At 41.6% G+C, this 17149-nt stretch overlaps 1 protein-coding gene across 2 annotated transcripts in view; it reads left to right on the top strand.

The window, feature by feature from the left end:
• Positions 1 to 17149, top strand: part of OSBPL3 (oxysterol binding protein like 3) — a 179264-nt gene that overhangs the window by 74617 nt on the left and 87498 nt on the right. The window contains exon 3 of one of the 2 annotated variants that reach the window (XM_003788512.3): positions 7311 to 7547. In XM_003788512.3, the coding sequence (XP_003788560.1) occupies positions 7455 to 7547 (93 nt within the window). In that variant the 5' untranslated portion in view covers positions 7311 to 7454. Of the gene's footprint in view, positions 1 to 7302; positions 7548 to 17149 lie in introns of those variants that run through there. The other variant, XM_023512478.1, reaches the window with a different exon arrangement.

Below are 17149 nucleotides of genomic sequence, written 5' to 3'. Positions count from 1 at the left end.
AAAAAGAGATAATTTAATAATGATAAACAGTAACAGAATAGTCAACACCTGAATTTCAGTTAAAGGAAGAGGTAAAGAGTCCTGTTCTGAAAGAAGGACGGTCAGCTTCTTAGCAGTTCCTCTGATCTTGTAGTTCTAGGTAAGGATGCTAAGGACTAGAGAGAGATGCGGGTACTCCCAAAGCTAAGGCAAAATTAGCAACAGGAGCAGTTGCAATGTGTTTGAGGCAAGAAAGGTGCTTGTTGCCTTCTCTTTCCCTCTGACTGAGCCACACCTGGAACTTGTCTTTAAATGTAGCCATCACTGTCAGGGAAGCAGAGATAAATTGAAGTGTAAGCAGAGTTAGACACCTGGGCTCTGGATTCATGTGCCCTGAGAAATGGTTGTTGAAAATGTGGCTGTTTAGACAGGAGGAGAACATATTTACTGGATGGAGGTGGGGATAGTGGCAGTTTCAGTGCAGGATAGGTTAGACAAAACGGTTATTCTCTGTAGTTACTGAGGGCAAATCTAGGGCTGGTATGTGAAATTATACTGAGATAACTTTCAATTCTAGATGAGAGTAAATGGTCTAGAAGAGAATTATTTTTTAAACAAAAAGTAAAATGGAGTCCCCTGTTTCTATCATGGGAAGTGTTCAAGCTGTGATGGCCTAGCCACGTTATAGAAGGAATGCCTGCTTTGGTTAGAAGCTGGGCTAGAGTTCATTTATAGGTTCCCCTATTCTGTGGCATGACTGGTATTTTTGTACTTTTTGTTCTGTTCACTCAGTGGTGGCAAATAAATGGTTCAAGCATAAACCTACAGGCTGGCCCCCCTGTCAAGGTTTTTGTCTCATGGAAGCCAACATGCTTCCAGTCTGCCGCCATGCTTCCAATCTGCATCCACATGCATTTCTGTTGCTGCATGGGCCATCTGTGATATTCCCTGAAGAAGTGGATTGTGAAGGTGGTGGATGGCCCAAAGGGTAAAAATCCATACTCTGAATGGGCTGGAGAAAGCATCTGACTCTTCAGGCCTTTTGAACCCTATCTTCCAAAAAGAAAAGAGAGAGGGGTGGCACCTCTCTCTTCTCTCTTAAGGAACAGGGTGCTGGCCCCATATGCCGGAGGTGGCGGGTTCAAACCTAGCCCCTGCCAAAAACTGCCAAAAAAAAATAGAGGCTACAATAATAAAATGGTTTGTGGTGGAGGAATTGCTTGCCTTTAGAGAATGACTTCTACAGATTCTGTGCCTCAGAACTCAGGCTCTAGAAACAGTCAGATGTTGGTGCCCCTGGATCCGGCCAGTCATCCAGCTAGTTAGCACAGGTTGGCCAGGATTGCCTCTTAGTATCAGAAGTTACTGTGATGAGAACCTTCTTCCAGAAACTTCTGATTCTGACTCTCTGGTCTGTGGTGCTGAGAGCCAACTAACCAAAGCCCTGCTTTTGGTCACGTAACAGTTTTGAGATCAGGGTTTTCAGAGGATGCCATTTCTAAAAAAGCATTTTCAGGATTTGAATAATTTGCTTTCACTGAAGACCAAAAGTAGGTATCCCACTTCATTTATTTTTAGTATTGATTGAAGACATCAATTACTTATGTATTTTACTGGGAATGCAAATTACTCTGAACTCTATGCCATCTGGCCTTTGTGGAAGTTGTTTCTAGTTGTGGAAGCAAAACCTGTTTCTCAAGCAAAACCTGGCCAAGTGTCTGAGGGCAGGCCCCCAGGCCTCATGGATTACCGAGTAGCTGGGTTACAGGCCACTGCTCCCCAACCACTAGTTCATACTAAGTTGCTTCCATGGACAGCCAGTGGGGCTGGATTCTGTGACTTATTGTGCCGTATTTATTTGCGTCTTCTTTCAAAGTAAGCACAGCACTTGAGTGATTTAAAAATCATCTGTTCACACTTGTGTGACGGATTTTGAGAAATGTGAATATGTTGAAAGAACACATGTTTTAAGATTCTATGGTGTCATTTGTTTGGGGTTGAAAGAAGGAGAGAGGTTCTTATCTTGCACTGCACATACCTCTGGGAGAGGAGGAAATGGGACTTGACAGTCTGCGGAGTGTCTGTCCTACTCAGAAGCCAGGCACTGTATCCTCACTTCTCACATAATCCTCACAATTCCCTGAGAAGTGGTTATTATTATTCCCTATTTTATATGGGAAACCCTTCCTGGGAGATTAGAGAGGTTAATATGTGTGCCAAGGTGCCCAGAATCTGTAACACGAGAGTACCAGTGAAAACCTCTGTCCGACCCCCTCTAGTGCACACCTGTGCTGTGTCCCTGGCTCCTTTACATTTTGGACGTGTAAGTCCACAAAGTCAGCCTTTGCTTCCAGGATACTAGGCCGTGTGTTTGTCTTTTATTTTTTCCCGTTCTTTGGTAGAAATCAGAGTTCTCTTTTTCCTGAATGGAAGCCCCAGGATGGCATCTGCTTACATGTCATAGGCCCATTTCTTCCAGGTCTGACCCATCTTCAGCCTCTCACAGGAGGTAGCAGTGTGGGGAGAGGCCGCCCTCACCTCAGAGGCACAGGCGGCTGTTTGAATCGACATTGGTGTCTGGCTTTTCACACAAGTCAGATTTGGTGGCCTCCCCGATTTAGAGGAAGGCAGAGTTTTAAGTCCTCCGCTCTTCAACCTCACCTCCAGCGTATTTGTTGAAATGAAAACAGATCCCAGACTGAATCCTGTCACACATTGAACGCTTGAACTGGGCGGGGGGGGGGGGCACACACAAAAACAGCCACCAAACCTATTCCTGTGACCTGGGCCTGTCCTGGTGCTCTAGGACGTGCAGGACAGATTTCCTTGGGGACGGACTCTGCAGGAGGCTCAGCTCCAGGGGACCAGGGGGCCTTCTTGGCAGGCTGTACATGTTCTGTTTTTTGATCCAGGTGAGGATTGTATGAGTATTTCCAGGTGTAGAATTCTGAAACACACAAGATTTGTGCACGTTAGGTTAGTATATCTAACGCATGCCTCAGTAAAACAAAGTGGAAATAAATTATTGTCCTTAAGTTATTCACACTGTGTGAGCAGAAAACTGCTACATAGTTCAAGTTCATAAACCTTTGAATTAAAGGTTTTCCATGTAGGGCCTACGGGTGGGGCGAAAGCACACAAGGGTCTTTCATATGCATCCAGCTAATTAGTTTGTATACCAGGGAATCAGCAGGGCCCTTGGCCCCTTATTCCTCTTAAGGAATTTATCTTTACCATTTTCCTAGGTGAGTATGGTGAAGTCAGGGAGGGGAGACACCCCCTCACTGAGGCTTACTGTCTTGGGACTTTTGCCCAGGGTTTCCCTCTAGTGATCCAGGCCCAGCCCTGTGGCGTCCCCTGGAGCAGATGCAGTAGTTGCCCCCATCCAAGTGACCACCTTGGCACCGTGGATGCATAGTGTTGGGCTTCTGTTGCCTTTACTCTTAATTCTGCTCCCCTTTAAGTACAGTCACCATCACTTGGTGCTGGGCGTGTTTTGAGGAAGGCATCCTGTTCAGCAGTTTCATCGCTGTTGGAACATCACAGAACGTACTGAGAGACCTGGATGGCACAGCCTCCCACACGGCCAGGCTCTGTGGTGTGGCTTATTGTTCCTGGGCTGCAAGCCTGCACAGTGTTACCGTGCTGAATACTGTAGACACAATGGTAAGTATTGGTGTATCTAAACACAGCAAAAGGGCAATAAAAATATGGTATTGTAGGGGCAGCGCCTGTGGCTCAGTGAGTAGGGCACTGGCCCCATATACCAAGGGTGGAGGGTTCGAGCCCAACCCCAGCCAAACTGCAATAAAAAAATTATATATATATATATATATGTGTTATAATATTATGGGACCACCATTATATATGCAGTCTGTCATTGACCAAAATATCGTTAGTGGTGTATAACTAGATATCCTCTTCTTGGAATTTGTCTTCTTTTGCCCTTTAAGCTGCTCTTGGTAATTTTAACCAAATTTTGGAAGAAGCTAGGCAGGAAGATTCTGGGGTAAAATAGATATATTTTCCTAGGCAACATTCCTAGACTCTGCCAGGGAAATGGGCCTGGGAAGGGATAACGAGGTGGGATGCAGGCTGCTGGGAGTAGTGCTGCCAGAGGCCTTAACCCTAAGTGCCAACTCCCAAAAGCATTGGGTTTGTGCTAATGACCTTGGCTGTTGCCTGCAAAGTGAAATTCGGCAAGGTGAGGAGGTATGTCCCTCAATGTCAGTCGTCTCTAGGACAGAGTTATGGTGTTTTTGATTTGGTATAGTTTTAGAATTCCTGTGGCTCTCATTTCATTGCCCAAGTCTCTCTCCCTTCCTCATATTTCACACATACACCTCTCATCCAAGACTCATTTGTCAGAACCTCAGCCTCAAAAACAAACAAAAAAAACCCCAACAAAGCTTGCACGTATTCCTGAAGCACTGTGGAATTGGTTGCCCTAGCAATAGCTGCGCACTCGCGCCCCGCACCCCCCCATTATTTTGGGCTCCCATCAGATTTTTTTTTCCTCCTTCCCTTTCTTAAACAGCAACAGCCAACACTGTTATTAAACAATCTATTAAAACATCTTTACGGCCTCTCTTGGCAGATTTTTAACTGGATTGCAGTTACTTCTAACTTCAGGTACACTTAGTCACACCCCCATAAGTAAAAGCTAACTTTATGAAGAGGCTACTGTGATTTGCTTTTAGTCTTACTTGCTGTTGGATCCAAGATCAAATGAATAGAGATTTGGGGGTTTACCTGGGAGAAACATTGGGTATTGAGCTCTACCTTAATTTCATTTTCTGATATTGGGATATTCATGTTCATGTTTTTTATTTAATTTTTTTTATTAAAACATAGCAGTGTACATTAATACTATCATGGGGTACAGTGTACTGTTTCTATATACAATTTGAAATGCTTTCATTCAACTGGTTAACATAGCCTTCATGTCTTTTTCTTAGTTACTGTGTTAAGACATTTATATTCTACATTTAGAGAGATTCACATGTACCCTTATAGGATGAACCATAGGCATGATCCCACCTATCACCCTCCCTCAACCCACCCACCCCACTCCCTTCTCCCTATATTCCTGGGCTAAAATTGGGTTATAGCTTTCCTATGAAAGCTATAAATTAGTTTCATAGTAGGGCTGAGTACATTGGATACTTTTTCTTCCATTCTTATGATTCGCTAAGAAGACTATTTTCCAGCTCCATCCATGTAAACATGAGGGAGGTAAAGTCTCCATCTTTCTTAATGGCTGCATAGTATTCCATGGTGTACATATACCACAGTTTATTGATCCATTCATGGATCTATGGGTTTTGGTTTTGATTTTAGTTGATGGCTTTAACATGCTTATTTTTAAAGAACTAAGTGTTATTGAGGTCACAGGAGATTTGAGTATTTAGTAATTAACCCAAAGTTTGATATCTAACTAGCTGTATCCTGAACGATCAAATAACACTCTTTTTAAAATTAGATTATGTGAACATTAAGAACTGAATAGATCAGAAGTGATTTTTATTTTTATGTTTACATGCTGTGGAAAGCTGTAGAATTTACTTGAACCTAGTATGTTAACGTCCTGGCGTTCTGAAACCCAAACCAAACATTTTAGTTAGCATCAACCCAGGGTCATTGAAGAAGGCGGTGATTCTGGATCCACATTTTTCCTCTGTGAAGCCCACATTCAGGACAAGTCTCCAGTGAGCTGCAGGGATGGCAGGTGGCAGGTTCCTGCTTCTTCCCTGGTCAATCCACTTGCCACCATCTTGGAGACTGAAAGTGCTGGAGAGAGAAATGGGGCTGTCCCTTTTCATCACTAGCTTGACAGTCTCCCTCCTGATTCTCTCTAGTCCACCTTCCTCCCCTGCCCTCCCCACATCCATTCTCTTAGGTCATAGCGGTGGGGCAACAACTGTTATCACCAGACCTGGCCACTAGGGTGTGCTAATTTCTAGTGCCATGGTTATAAGGGCTGGGAAATAACCTGCATTCAGCTTCTTGCCAGCTGTGTCATCCAGCCAGTTCCCTACCTTCTCAGAGACTGTTTTCTTCTCCATAAAATAGACATACCTCACTCCCATCAGATGTTGATGATTGAATGAGAAAACGATTGTGGGAATCTTTAATATAGTCCTTGGCAGTGAGTAGTACATACTCAATAAATCATCACCATTTTAATTATTAATATGCTAATAGATGATATGGAAGATTCTTCCTCCCTCAATAGTTTTTGTCACATTATGTTATAGTTTAGATGTTTCCAGCCTTTGGCAGAAAAAAATTCCCCCACTCTACTCCTCAAAAACCAGGAAGCTATTTTTAAAAATTGTAATAAAAAAATATATATACGACATAAAATTCACCTTTTAAACCATTTTAAAATGTACAATTCAGTGACATTAGTTCATCCACCATGTTGTCCAACCATCAGTCCTATCTAGTTGCAGAATATTTTCACCCCAAAAAGAAATCCTGGAGCCTTTGAGCATGTTCCCCACCCCGATGAGCCCGCAATTATGGGTCTTTTGTCTCCATGGACTTGCTAAATCTGGATTTTTCATGTAGAAACGTGCAGTATATGGTCTTTTGAATCTGGGTTCTGTCAGGTAGCATGATGTTTTCATGGGTCATCTAAGGAACATGCTGATAGCATGCATGAGCACTTCATTCCTTTTAATATCTGAATGATGTTTCCTTCAATACCAGATCTAATTTATCCAATCATCAGTTGATGGGCATTTGTGTCGTTACCACCTTTGGCTTTTGTGGCTGACATTGCTATGAACATCGGTCTGCAAATTTTTGTTTGAACACCTGTTGTCAATTCTGTCGAGGGTACACCTAGAAGTAAAATTGGTGGGTCATAAGGTAGTTACTTGTTTAGTTTAAGAAATTGCCAAACTGTTTTCTATCAAGGCTGCACTATTTCACATTCCCACGAGCAATGTCTGAGCGTTCCAATTTCTCCCTACCCTTTCCAACACAAGTTCTTTTACCTGTAAAATTATTATAGCTGTCATAGATGTGAAAGTGTATCTCATGGTGTTGGGATTTCTCATAGTACTGATCTTGAATGTGTCTGGGCTCAAGTTTCCACATGAATGCTCTTAAGCCTGTGGTATTAGAAAGCTACATGAAAAACCACCTGTACAAAATTCCCAGTAAGAGAAAGATGTAAAGTGTCTTTTCCTTCTCAGCTTCTGTTGTAGCTGAGCATCATAGCTCTAATCTGTAGTGCGTTCAAGCCACATACAGATAACCATGGCTACTGAGAGAGGATGTCTGGCGCCTTTGGCTTTCTAATTTCTCTTTTTTGGTTTCAGGGATTTCCTGTGGATCATTCAAAATGATTTTTAGACATACTGGATAAGAGCTGAGCCACTGCCTGCGTGGGACTTCTTCTCTGGGCTCCATTGTCTTCTGATGGCGTTTTGACTGTGTCAAGGCCAAGTGACTAGCTGCTCACCATGAGTGATGAGAAGAACCTTGCTGTGTCCCAAAAATTGGTCTCCCCTTCGAGAAGCGCAAGCAGCTGTTCCTCCAAGCAAGGAAGCCGGCAGGTAAAGTCAAACTCTGACAGATTTTAAGGTGCAAATGTAAATCGCCAAGTTTTCCAGTTAAAACGTGTTCATTTACTTAGGAAATCCTACTTCCCACTTTAAGAACTTTTGCTTTTCAGTCCCATCTAGTTTAATTCTAGGAGGAGAGTGATTTCTGGATAATTTCAATTACGCAGCTTTAGTTCCTCCCAGGAGGGAAGAACTGTGTTCGGCTCTTTGTGTTATTTAATCTTTGCAACTGCCCTCCAACGTAGATATTAATATCGCCATTTTCCCCAGGAGGAAGCTGACTCAGACTTACCAGGTTACTTGCTCAAGGACACACAGCTAGTAAGTGAGTAAGGCAGCAAAAAGCCCCGGAGAGCAATCTGTTGGGTTTCGCAGCCACACTTTCCTTTGTATCTTGCTAACCAAAACAAATAGATAAACAAAACCCCCAAACAATCACTTTTCCAGTAATTATAGTATCCACCCCCCACTTCCTTCCCTGCCCCAAACCTTTCATGACAGCTTGTAACCACAGATTGCCCTGTTAGAAACTTTGCTTATTACCTGCTTTATTTCTCTAATAGATAAGGAACCTAATCAAGAGGAAAATGGTCAAAAGAATTAAGTAGGAGGATGGAAAAAAGTGAAACAAAAGACTTAAATGATTACATGTTGTTTCTTGGCTTCCTTTCCAATTTCTACTGGCAGAATTTGCTCCTTGTGGATCAATGGCAGTAAATGCATATTAATCTTTATAATTCTTCCTCTTTCAGTTAGAGAGAGTGGGCTATCAGAAAGCTGAATTGGCAACAGAAGTGGTCTCTCTCCTTTTCAGCGTCTGCTGGCTCTGTTGGCTTTTCCTCCTCCCCCCCGCCCCCCCAAGAAGTCCTGGCCTGGGCCTTTACCCAGAGTTCCTCGGTTCCAGGTTTGGAAGGTGCCTCCCACCTCAGGCATGTGCACATGCTTATGACACATCATCATGGGTCTCTCTCCATGTGAACACTGCTTGCTGCCCATGAATGTATTTTCTAGGCAAATTAGATTTTGCCACAGGCCAGGCATTGGGAACATCACTTCCTTCTAAGATTTAAGAAAAAAAAAAAAAGCCTCACATTAGTTATTATCTAATGCAGTGGTTTTCAACCTTCCTAATGCTGCAGTGTATTTTCATTGTTACAAAGGGATCGTGACCCACAGGTTGAGAACCGCTGGTCTAATGCATCACGACTCCCTTGAGTTCTATTTTCAAGAGGGTGACTGTGCTTGCCTCCTTTATCAAATTTCTACAGGGGTATTTTTCTTCCTAAGCCAAAATTCTGGTTGTGAGTTTCCTCCACCCACCCCGTCCCCTTTTGCACTCATAGCGTCTATTGCTATGCTCTGTCCATAAAGGGAGAGAACATGACTTAGGTAAACAGAATGTGGTTATGTGGTGGTAACACCATAGGAATTTGGTGAAATTGGTGAAAAGGTCCGATACTGCAGGAACTTTTTTAATGTGATGTTGGAAATTGCTTAGGTTTCCACAAAGCTTTTTTGAGGTCGCCTCATAAAGGGTAGGAGAAATATAGTTGGCGTGTCAACTTTTTCTGACCTTAAATGGGTGGTCAGACGTCAAATAGTCTTTTATATCTAGACTCTCCCACTTTAATACATATGTTTCTTTGTAAGTGTAAACTTATATTTCCTCTGTGGAGAATTTAGTAAGTTTATTTACCCTTAAGTCTGAAGTGAGTTATAAAGTCCATGTTTAATTTTCAGGGGGCCATTTTTGTAGTTCCTCTGCTTTCTCATTCTTCTGTTAAAGAAAGGTGTCCTGTCCCAGGACACCCTCTGCACTAGCATCATGTAATCATCCTCAGCAGCTCGTGTCTATTCTTCCTTCACAAACTGGCCCAAACTGGCTTTGAAGGTGCTGCAGGGGTGCAGGAGCCTCGGAAGCGCTGGCTTCAGAGCTCTTAAGGAACACAGCCACATCTGGTGGCCTCTTGGTTCTTAATTATAGGGAGGGCACTGTTGCCAGTCACATCACTGGCAAGTACAAGTTAAACATTTAAAACCTCAAATTTTACATAGTGAGATGTTTAAGGAATATTAAAATATAACTGCAGCTAGTCTGTGAAAATGTCTACTTGTTTTTAAAACTCCAGTTTAAAATCATTTTCAAGTTACTCTGTTCTTTTCCTTGCATCTGGAGGGGATCTACCGGATGTTGATTTTATTTGCCATCTTTCTTAGTGCTAGTTTTTCTTCTGTGTATTGGAATTAGGGCTCAGAACCTCACATGTTCTTTCTCTACGCTCACCCTGACCCATCTAGGGGTTTGCTGTTGCCTACTTCCTACCTCCAAGGACCCAATCCAGAGCCAAGTCGTATGTTTATAGGTAGGGTCTTCTGCTCCATGGTGATGGACTAAGACCTAGCACCAGGCCCAGCTTCAGCTTGTGGGGCTGTGTCTGCCTCCTGTCTCCTTCCTGGACTAGCAGACTTTTAAAGCTTCACTGTAGTGTGGAAGCTTCCTCTGTCTCTTCTTCCCCACAATGAGCCTGGCCCAGGCTCTTACCTTTTTCTAGGGACGTCATTAGCCCACATAAGCAGCCTAATGGACACCTTTGTCCACAGTATATTCTGCATTTCTTTGGTTTCTGATCCTCAGAGATAATCTTTTTATTGTCAGGATCCGGGACTGGCCAGGTCTACGGGCCTGGCTTAGGTAGGTTCTGGACACGGACCAATAAGCTACCTTGCTCAGGAACAGTTTCTCTTAGGTGCTTGAGGGCTATCTACTTTAGCTATAGAGAGAGTATCTTAGAATAAAGCAGTCTTAGAACAGAGAGCTTAGTCTTTAGCAGAGCTTGGTAATCTTCAGCAGAGACACGCCGTGCTAGCGTTCTGCAGGCAGGAGAGGAGATAGAGTCAGAATAAGTCTATCTGTGATAGAATGCCTATGCCTCTTGTCTGCCTTCTCCTCCAGCCTAATATAAGGCTGAGCTCGTGCTTCTCAACACCACAGGTGTAGAGACTGCCAATTCACCAATGCTCTCATCTCGCGAGCTCTCTCATGCTTGTTAGAACTAAATCTCTCTCCATGCCCTTTTCACCAAGGTGTTCCATTACAGGTATTTCTTATAACTCTCACACCTCCTAGCCATAAGCTATATGGGCTGCTACATTTCCCCTCTTTTTTATATACAAACAATTTTTAGTGTGATAAGGGCAGTTCTTTCTGTTATTTAACTGTAGGAACTTTCCGTTGATATTTACTTAATGGATGAACAAAAGATAATGCTTTCCTTGCAATCTTTGCAAGCAAGGATTTTTCTCTTGCTATTCCAAAGGTTTTGCTACTAGAGGTCCCTAAGTCCACCCTTCACAGCTCTCAAAAGACTGTTACTCAAGGACTAATGGTTCCACACTTGGCAGTTCCTCTGGTGGAACTGTTACTCGTGGGCCAAAAGGTACCACCCTTCACAATTCCTCGATAGCAGAGTTTTTCCTGCTTTCAAGCTGCTTTTCCAGCAAAATTTTTGCTAATTGATTCCAGGCTCCTTTTTTTCAAATGGAGTTTCCTAGCACAAAGGTGGCTTAACTTTTACTCTTCCTTCCCTTTGTTCTCACCTCTCATAATCTTACAAAGGCTTCACTTGCTTCCAAGTGACACTTGCCCTTCAGGCCGTGTCCAGGCTCCTTAGCTGGACCCAGTTATAGTGCAGACACTGGTGAGAGGTGGGTTACCCCTTCACCAGGCAGCAGGATAACCTAATATTCCACAAACATATTTAATCTAATTATTCTCCATTGTCATCCATTGGTCTTGTTTAATCTCCCCAGTTTTATGCTGAGACACCACAGGTCTAACCAAGCTGGCAGAGTGCTCCCATGGCATAGAATTGAATCGTACTGTTTTTTCTGAGAATGGTTTGAAATGAAAATATTAAACTTTCTTTCATTTACCAGTGGGTCCTGATTCTGGCCCAACTGATAATTTCCCTACAGTAAAGGTGTTCCATCTCTATCAAATTGATAACGGCATTTGTTTGCCCAATGAATGCCTTTTTTACACTTGGGACACACACATGGAGGTTTACATGCTCTTTATTCCTTTTCTTTAGCATTCAACGTTCTTTTCCCTTTTAAACTCTTATGGCCTAGCTTCCCACATTTATGGCATTTGACGTTAACTGGGGGATTTACCCTCTGATCTTCCAGCTGCCCAATTTGAGTTATCATGTCAATACAGCATTTACCTGCTTCTACTATAAGATTCATCTGATGTCACAACTGTATTTCAAGTGCTGTATCTCATTTACCACAATTTTTCTCTACTGGCTTTTTTTTTTTTCTTTCGTCCTTTTACTTTTTACAATCTTTCCTTTTCAATTCTTAGAACCTTTGGCTGCCTTAAAGAGACAGGAGCTCTAGCTATTTTTTACTCTGGAGTCTTGTTTTAAAAACTTTACTTCCGCTATTTCTTCACCAGCCTCAATCTACCTCAATTCTTTTCTTTTTAAACAGAACTCTTAACTGCCAAAAAGGGAATCGGGGCGTCAGTCTCTCAAAAGCTACTTCCTGCTGGCATTGGGCGAAGATATAGGGGAAGGCAGTTAGAAGTTCTCTTCCCTAACTTAGTAAACTCTTGCAACCTATTCCCAGCCTTTTCTCTTTGCTGTTTTACCCAAGGCTTTTCTCACCCTGAGGCTAAAGGCTTGTTTACTAAAGGTTCTTGTCTCCTAGTTCTAGCTTTCCTCTTTCCCTCTTGTCTAAAGGCTTTTTTCTGTTTTTTTTTTTTTTTTTTCCCCTCCAGCCGCTTCACAGAAGAGACTAAAGGCTTTTACCGGCTTTTTCCCCACAGTAGTAGTTGGAATTGGAAAGAGAAAATGTAGGAAAGAAGAGGAAAAACCAAATGAGAGAGGCCTGCTGTTGGCTGCCTTTTAGATATTTCTTTTCTAAGTATTTCTATTTCTCTTCTTTTTCTTATTTTGCTAATGCTTATTTCCCTCTCCGTCCACGTTCACTGAATCCTGCTCAAAGCACCACTTGTCAGTGGCATTCACTATCCCACTTCTGACACCACTTGTCAGGGCCCGGGACTGGCCAGGTCTATGGGCCCGGCTTAGGTAGGTTCTGGACGTGGACCACTACGCTAGGAACAGTTTCTCTTAGGTGCTTGAGAGCTATCTACTTTAGCTGGAAAGAGAGAGAGAGAGAGAGAATCTTAGAGAGAGTAAAGCAGTCTTCTTAGCATAGATAGATCTTACTCTTTAGCAGAGCTTGGTAATCTCCAGCAGAGACACACCGTGCCGGCGTTCTGCAGGCAGGAGAGGAGACAGAGTCAGAGTAAGCATGTCCGTGACAGAATGCCCTATGCCTCTTGTCTGCCTTCTCCTCCAGCCTAATATAAGGCTGAGCTCGTGCCCCTCTACATCACAGGTGTAGACACTGCCAATTCACCAATGCTCTCATCTCGTGAGCTCTCTCATGCTTGTTAGAACTAAATCTCTCCCCATGCGCTTTTCACCAAGGTGTTCCATTACAGGTATTTCTTATAACTCACTCCTCCTAGCCATAGGTTATACAGGCTGCTACATTTTATTTCCTGCCATATTCTCTTTTTCTCAGCTTTATTGAGGTATAAATGACAAATAAAAATTGTATGTATTTATGGCATACAACATGATATGTACAGATTGTGAGATGGTTACCGCAATCAAGTTAATTAACAGATCTATGATTTTGCATCCCCATCTTTTGATGTATGTGTGTTAAGAACATTTACCTTCTATAGTTGTGGCAAATTTTAAGTACACAATACAGCATTATTCATTGTGGTCACCACGTGTATATTAGATGTCTAGTTTTTATGTTGTTGCAAATGATAGGTCTTTCTTTTCCAAGACTGAATAATGTTCCATTTTGTGTGTACACACACACATGTACCACATTTTCTTTGGAGATTTTGAATCTTGTTTTTTATCACATACAAAAGAGCCCTACATGTTTATACTTTTGTATATTTTCACTATATTTGGACTGGGGTGGTAGTAGGGAAGGGGGACCGAATACATAAACTTAAAATCCTCTGTTGGCTGTAAGACTTGTTCTTCTTGAGTCATTTTCATTAAAATTCTCACGCAGTATTGGCAGGTGATATTTAGAGTCTCTACTCCAGCCCCACTGGCTCTCTTTCAGTTCCTGGAAATTAATTTACCTTTGTCCATGTTTTTTGAACTGAACTTGTATTTGAATGTGGCCTTCCTATTGCAGACCTGCCTCTATGAAATCTCAAGGACTGTGCATTTATATGTAGATACTCCTTTATCTGTGCATCTATGCTGAAATAACTTGCTTCTTTAAAGGAGAAATGATTGAGCCGTGGGTGTTAATTGTGATCTGTGTTGTCACTTTTATATCTGACCTAAAATGTGTACAACTTAGGGCCATGAAAACTCTAGGAGAAGGTCTTTTTCATCTTTTAACTTAAATATTGGGGCCTTTGAAATCTTAAAAACAGTAAGCTTCACTTTTCTAGTATATAAACAGCCTGTGAGTAAAACTTTATCAAGATAGTTTTGGGAGAAAGAGATGCATAGTGATTAGAATTTGAACTCTCCAATCTTGGCTCCACCTATTAATTGGTTCTGTGACCTTAAACTCTGTATACCTTGGTTTTCTCATAATAAAATTATAATAATAATAATTATTTTCTCATAGGATTGTTGTAAGGATTAAAAGAAAAACACTTAATCCAGGGTCAGACTAAGGGTAGGTGATGAATAAATATAAGCATTCATTGTTATCATAATAGTTAACATTAATTTGAATTTCATTCTTATTTGTGTAAGGCCTGAACGTTTACAGTAAATAATTCTACCTTTTTTCCCCAAAAAACTTTCAAAGGCAGCATGTACTCACATATACCTCTTTAAAATTGTACAAAAGCCAACAAAAGCATATACTGTACATGTGAATATGTACTTTTAAATTACAAAGTGCCTTGTTTTACACCTTAATACAATACTTAACATAGTAAAATGTTTAATAATTGGGCTATATGTCATATCCTTAACATCTGGCATAAGCCAGAGCTAAAACAAGCAAGAATGGTTGGTGAATTGTTACCCTGTTCTGTTCTACTGGGCCTTGTCCTTGCATGGGCGTAAATGATTTTCACTGTCAGCCCATGCCAGCATCTATGTATTGGCAGGAGCTGTCAGAGCATTGTGTTAAGAAGGGCTTAACAATTAAGTCTGGGTTTGAGGAAAGAGTACTATGTTTTCAGCTGTGACTTTTGGGCAGCAGTGAGAGAGGCACCATAGGCACCACATTTGTCACCCCTTATTGAGGGGGAAAACCGAAATCAGGAGCTCTCTGATGGCTCAATTTACAATTGCCAAAATGTGGAAACAACCTAAATGCCCACCAACCCAGGAATGGATTAACAAGCTGTGATAAATGTAGACCATGGAATACTATTTGGCCATTAAAAAGGATGGTGACTTTACATCTTTTGTATCAACCTGGATGGAGGTGGAACACATTCTTCTTAGTAAAGCATCACAAGAATGGAGAAGCAAGAATCCAATGTACCTTCTAATATGAAGGTAGTAGATGATCTAATACATGTGGAGGGTAGGAGAATGGGGGGGTCACAGTGTATGGCACATCTCTTAGGGGTGGACACAATTATAAGAGAGACTGTACCTGAAAAATGCAATCAGTGTAACCTAATTCTTTGTACCCTCAATGAATCTCCCCCCCCAAAAAAAGAGCTCTCTGATGCAACTTTTATATTTTGTTATTGGATAAACTTCAGGCAAGTGAAGTTTGTTTCATCCATTAATGGAGAAAAGACTTCCCTCCTGCTTTCTTCCTTGCGGTTTGAGAGAAAATTGTTTTAACTGGCTAAAAGAGATTGAAACTCTTTGGATAAAAGTCTTCTGTAAATTTAAAAAAAGGTAGAATTACAAGTGACCTGCCCACACTTTGGCTATTTCAGAAGCCAACCAGAACTGAGGTTGGTTTGGTTTCAGGAATGCTGACACTCATCAGAAGAAATGAGTCTCTTTGAAGTAGACTACCTTCCAGATATGGTGCCTTCATCATCTGGGAATCTATTTTTTTGATACAAAATTCCCAACTGAAGGGACCCAACTTATGCAAAAAACAGGTTTTTGGTTCCTTCTGATTATCTTAATCATACCCTATTATTATTGTGGGCTTCTAAGTTGATCTTGTCGTCTCCATGTTCTTATCCATCCTAGGCTTTGATTCATCTATTCTTTTAGCTTAACGAATCCGTAGGAAATTATACTGCCCTTTTGAATTTTGTCATTTCCTTGGCAAGAATCTTCAATTATTGCTTCAAAACCTTCAAAAGAATTTCTTATAAAAATAGTACATGTGCACTGTAGGTCATTGACAAGGTAGATGTGAGTTGTAACACTTTAATGGATTTAGTTTTGAATGGCTGGTGGTAGATCAAATAAAATGAAGCCTGAAAATGAGCGTGGGTTGTGGAGGTCACTGGTGTCAAGTGGTTTCCTTGCAGTGCTGTGAGGCGAAAGTCTGGTGGGAGTTGATTCATGAGAGACTGGGAACACAGGAATAGAACACCCAGTTTCACTAGGCTCCTGGATGGGATTTGTAAGAGCCCGTCACAAATGTTCTACTTTGGAACCTGGAGCTTGACTAACCCGGCGCTTAACATGGCAGTCCTCTGGCCCTATGTGATCAATTCTTTTGATTAATTCTTTGGTTAAAGAATATATGGGTCTTTGAGTCCTGGGTCCTGTTTACTTGTCTTTGTATCTCTCACAGTTCACCAGGCTTTGCATGTGAAGATACAAATTATTGGACTGAATTCACTGAACACTGGCAGCAAATATCCTTCTGTTGGGGTAGGTTAGATTGTATGGCCCGGTATTCATGGGGAGCACATGAGGCAAAACCCCCACAAATTCTTAAGCTCCCCCAGTGCAAGGACATACTATGAGGACCTTTTAAAAAAATAAAGAAGGACATCTCCATTGAGTTTATTCTGTCAAATGAAGAAATCCATAATGTTCTCTTATGCCTTTGGTCTGTGAAGGAGATACTCTACTGAACGCTTGGAACAAAAGCAAAGAGTATTGAAACTAATCTGTGTTCATATCAGTTCTGCTTTTCACCTGCTGGATGACCTTGCCATATTATTTAAAATCTCTGAGTCTCAGCTTTTTAGCTATAAGACTTTGATAATTGTGCTTCCTTTTGAGAACTAAATGAAATAATAAATATGAAGCCACTGGGCTGGGCTAGCATGTGGAAACCATTCAGTAAATACAGATGAAATGAATGAATAAGCATGTAGTTAGATTACTACTCACAGAGCTCTGTAGATGTATTAAGAGGGTTAGAGGATATCTAAGTGGGAGGGAGAATTGCTATTTAAAAACCTGTAAAATATGAGTAATTGCAATTTCCTCATCTTTTTTCCCACTACCTCCTTACATTTCCTTCCTAGAACTTCAAAGTAATGCATTTCAGAAGCCAGAGCGAGCCAGATAAAGAAGGAATATAGTTTGTCCTTATTGAAAGAGTGCTATAGCCCTGAGTTTTATTTCTTCAACCAAAAT

This window comes from Otolemur garnettii, unplaced genomic scaffold (assembly GCF_000181295.1).
Source record: "Otolemur garnettii isolate 467f Iridium unplaced genomic scaffold, OtoGar3 scaffold00028, whole genome shotgun sequence".
NCBI classification, from domain to species: Eukaryota; Metazoa; Chordata; class Mammalia; order Primates; family Galagidae; genus Otolemur; species Otolemur garnettii.
The sequence above is the reverse complement of the archived record's forward strand: the minus strand, read 5'-3'. Positions and strand labels throughout refer to the sequence as shown.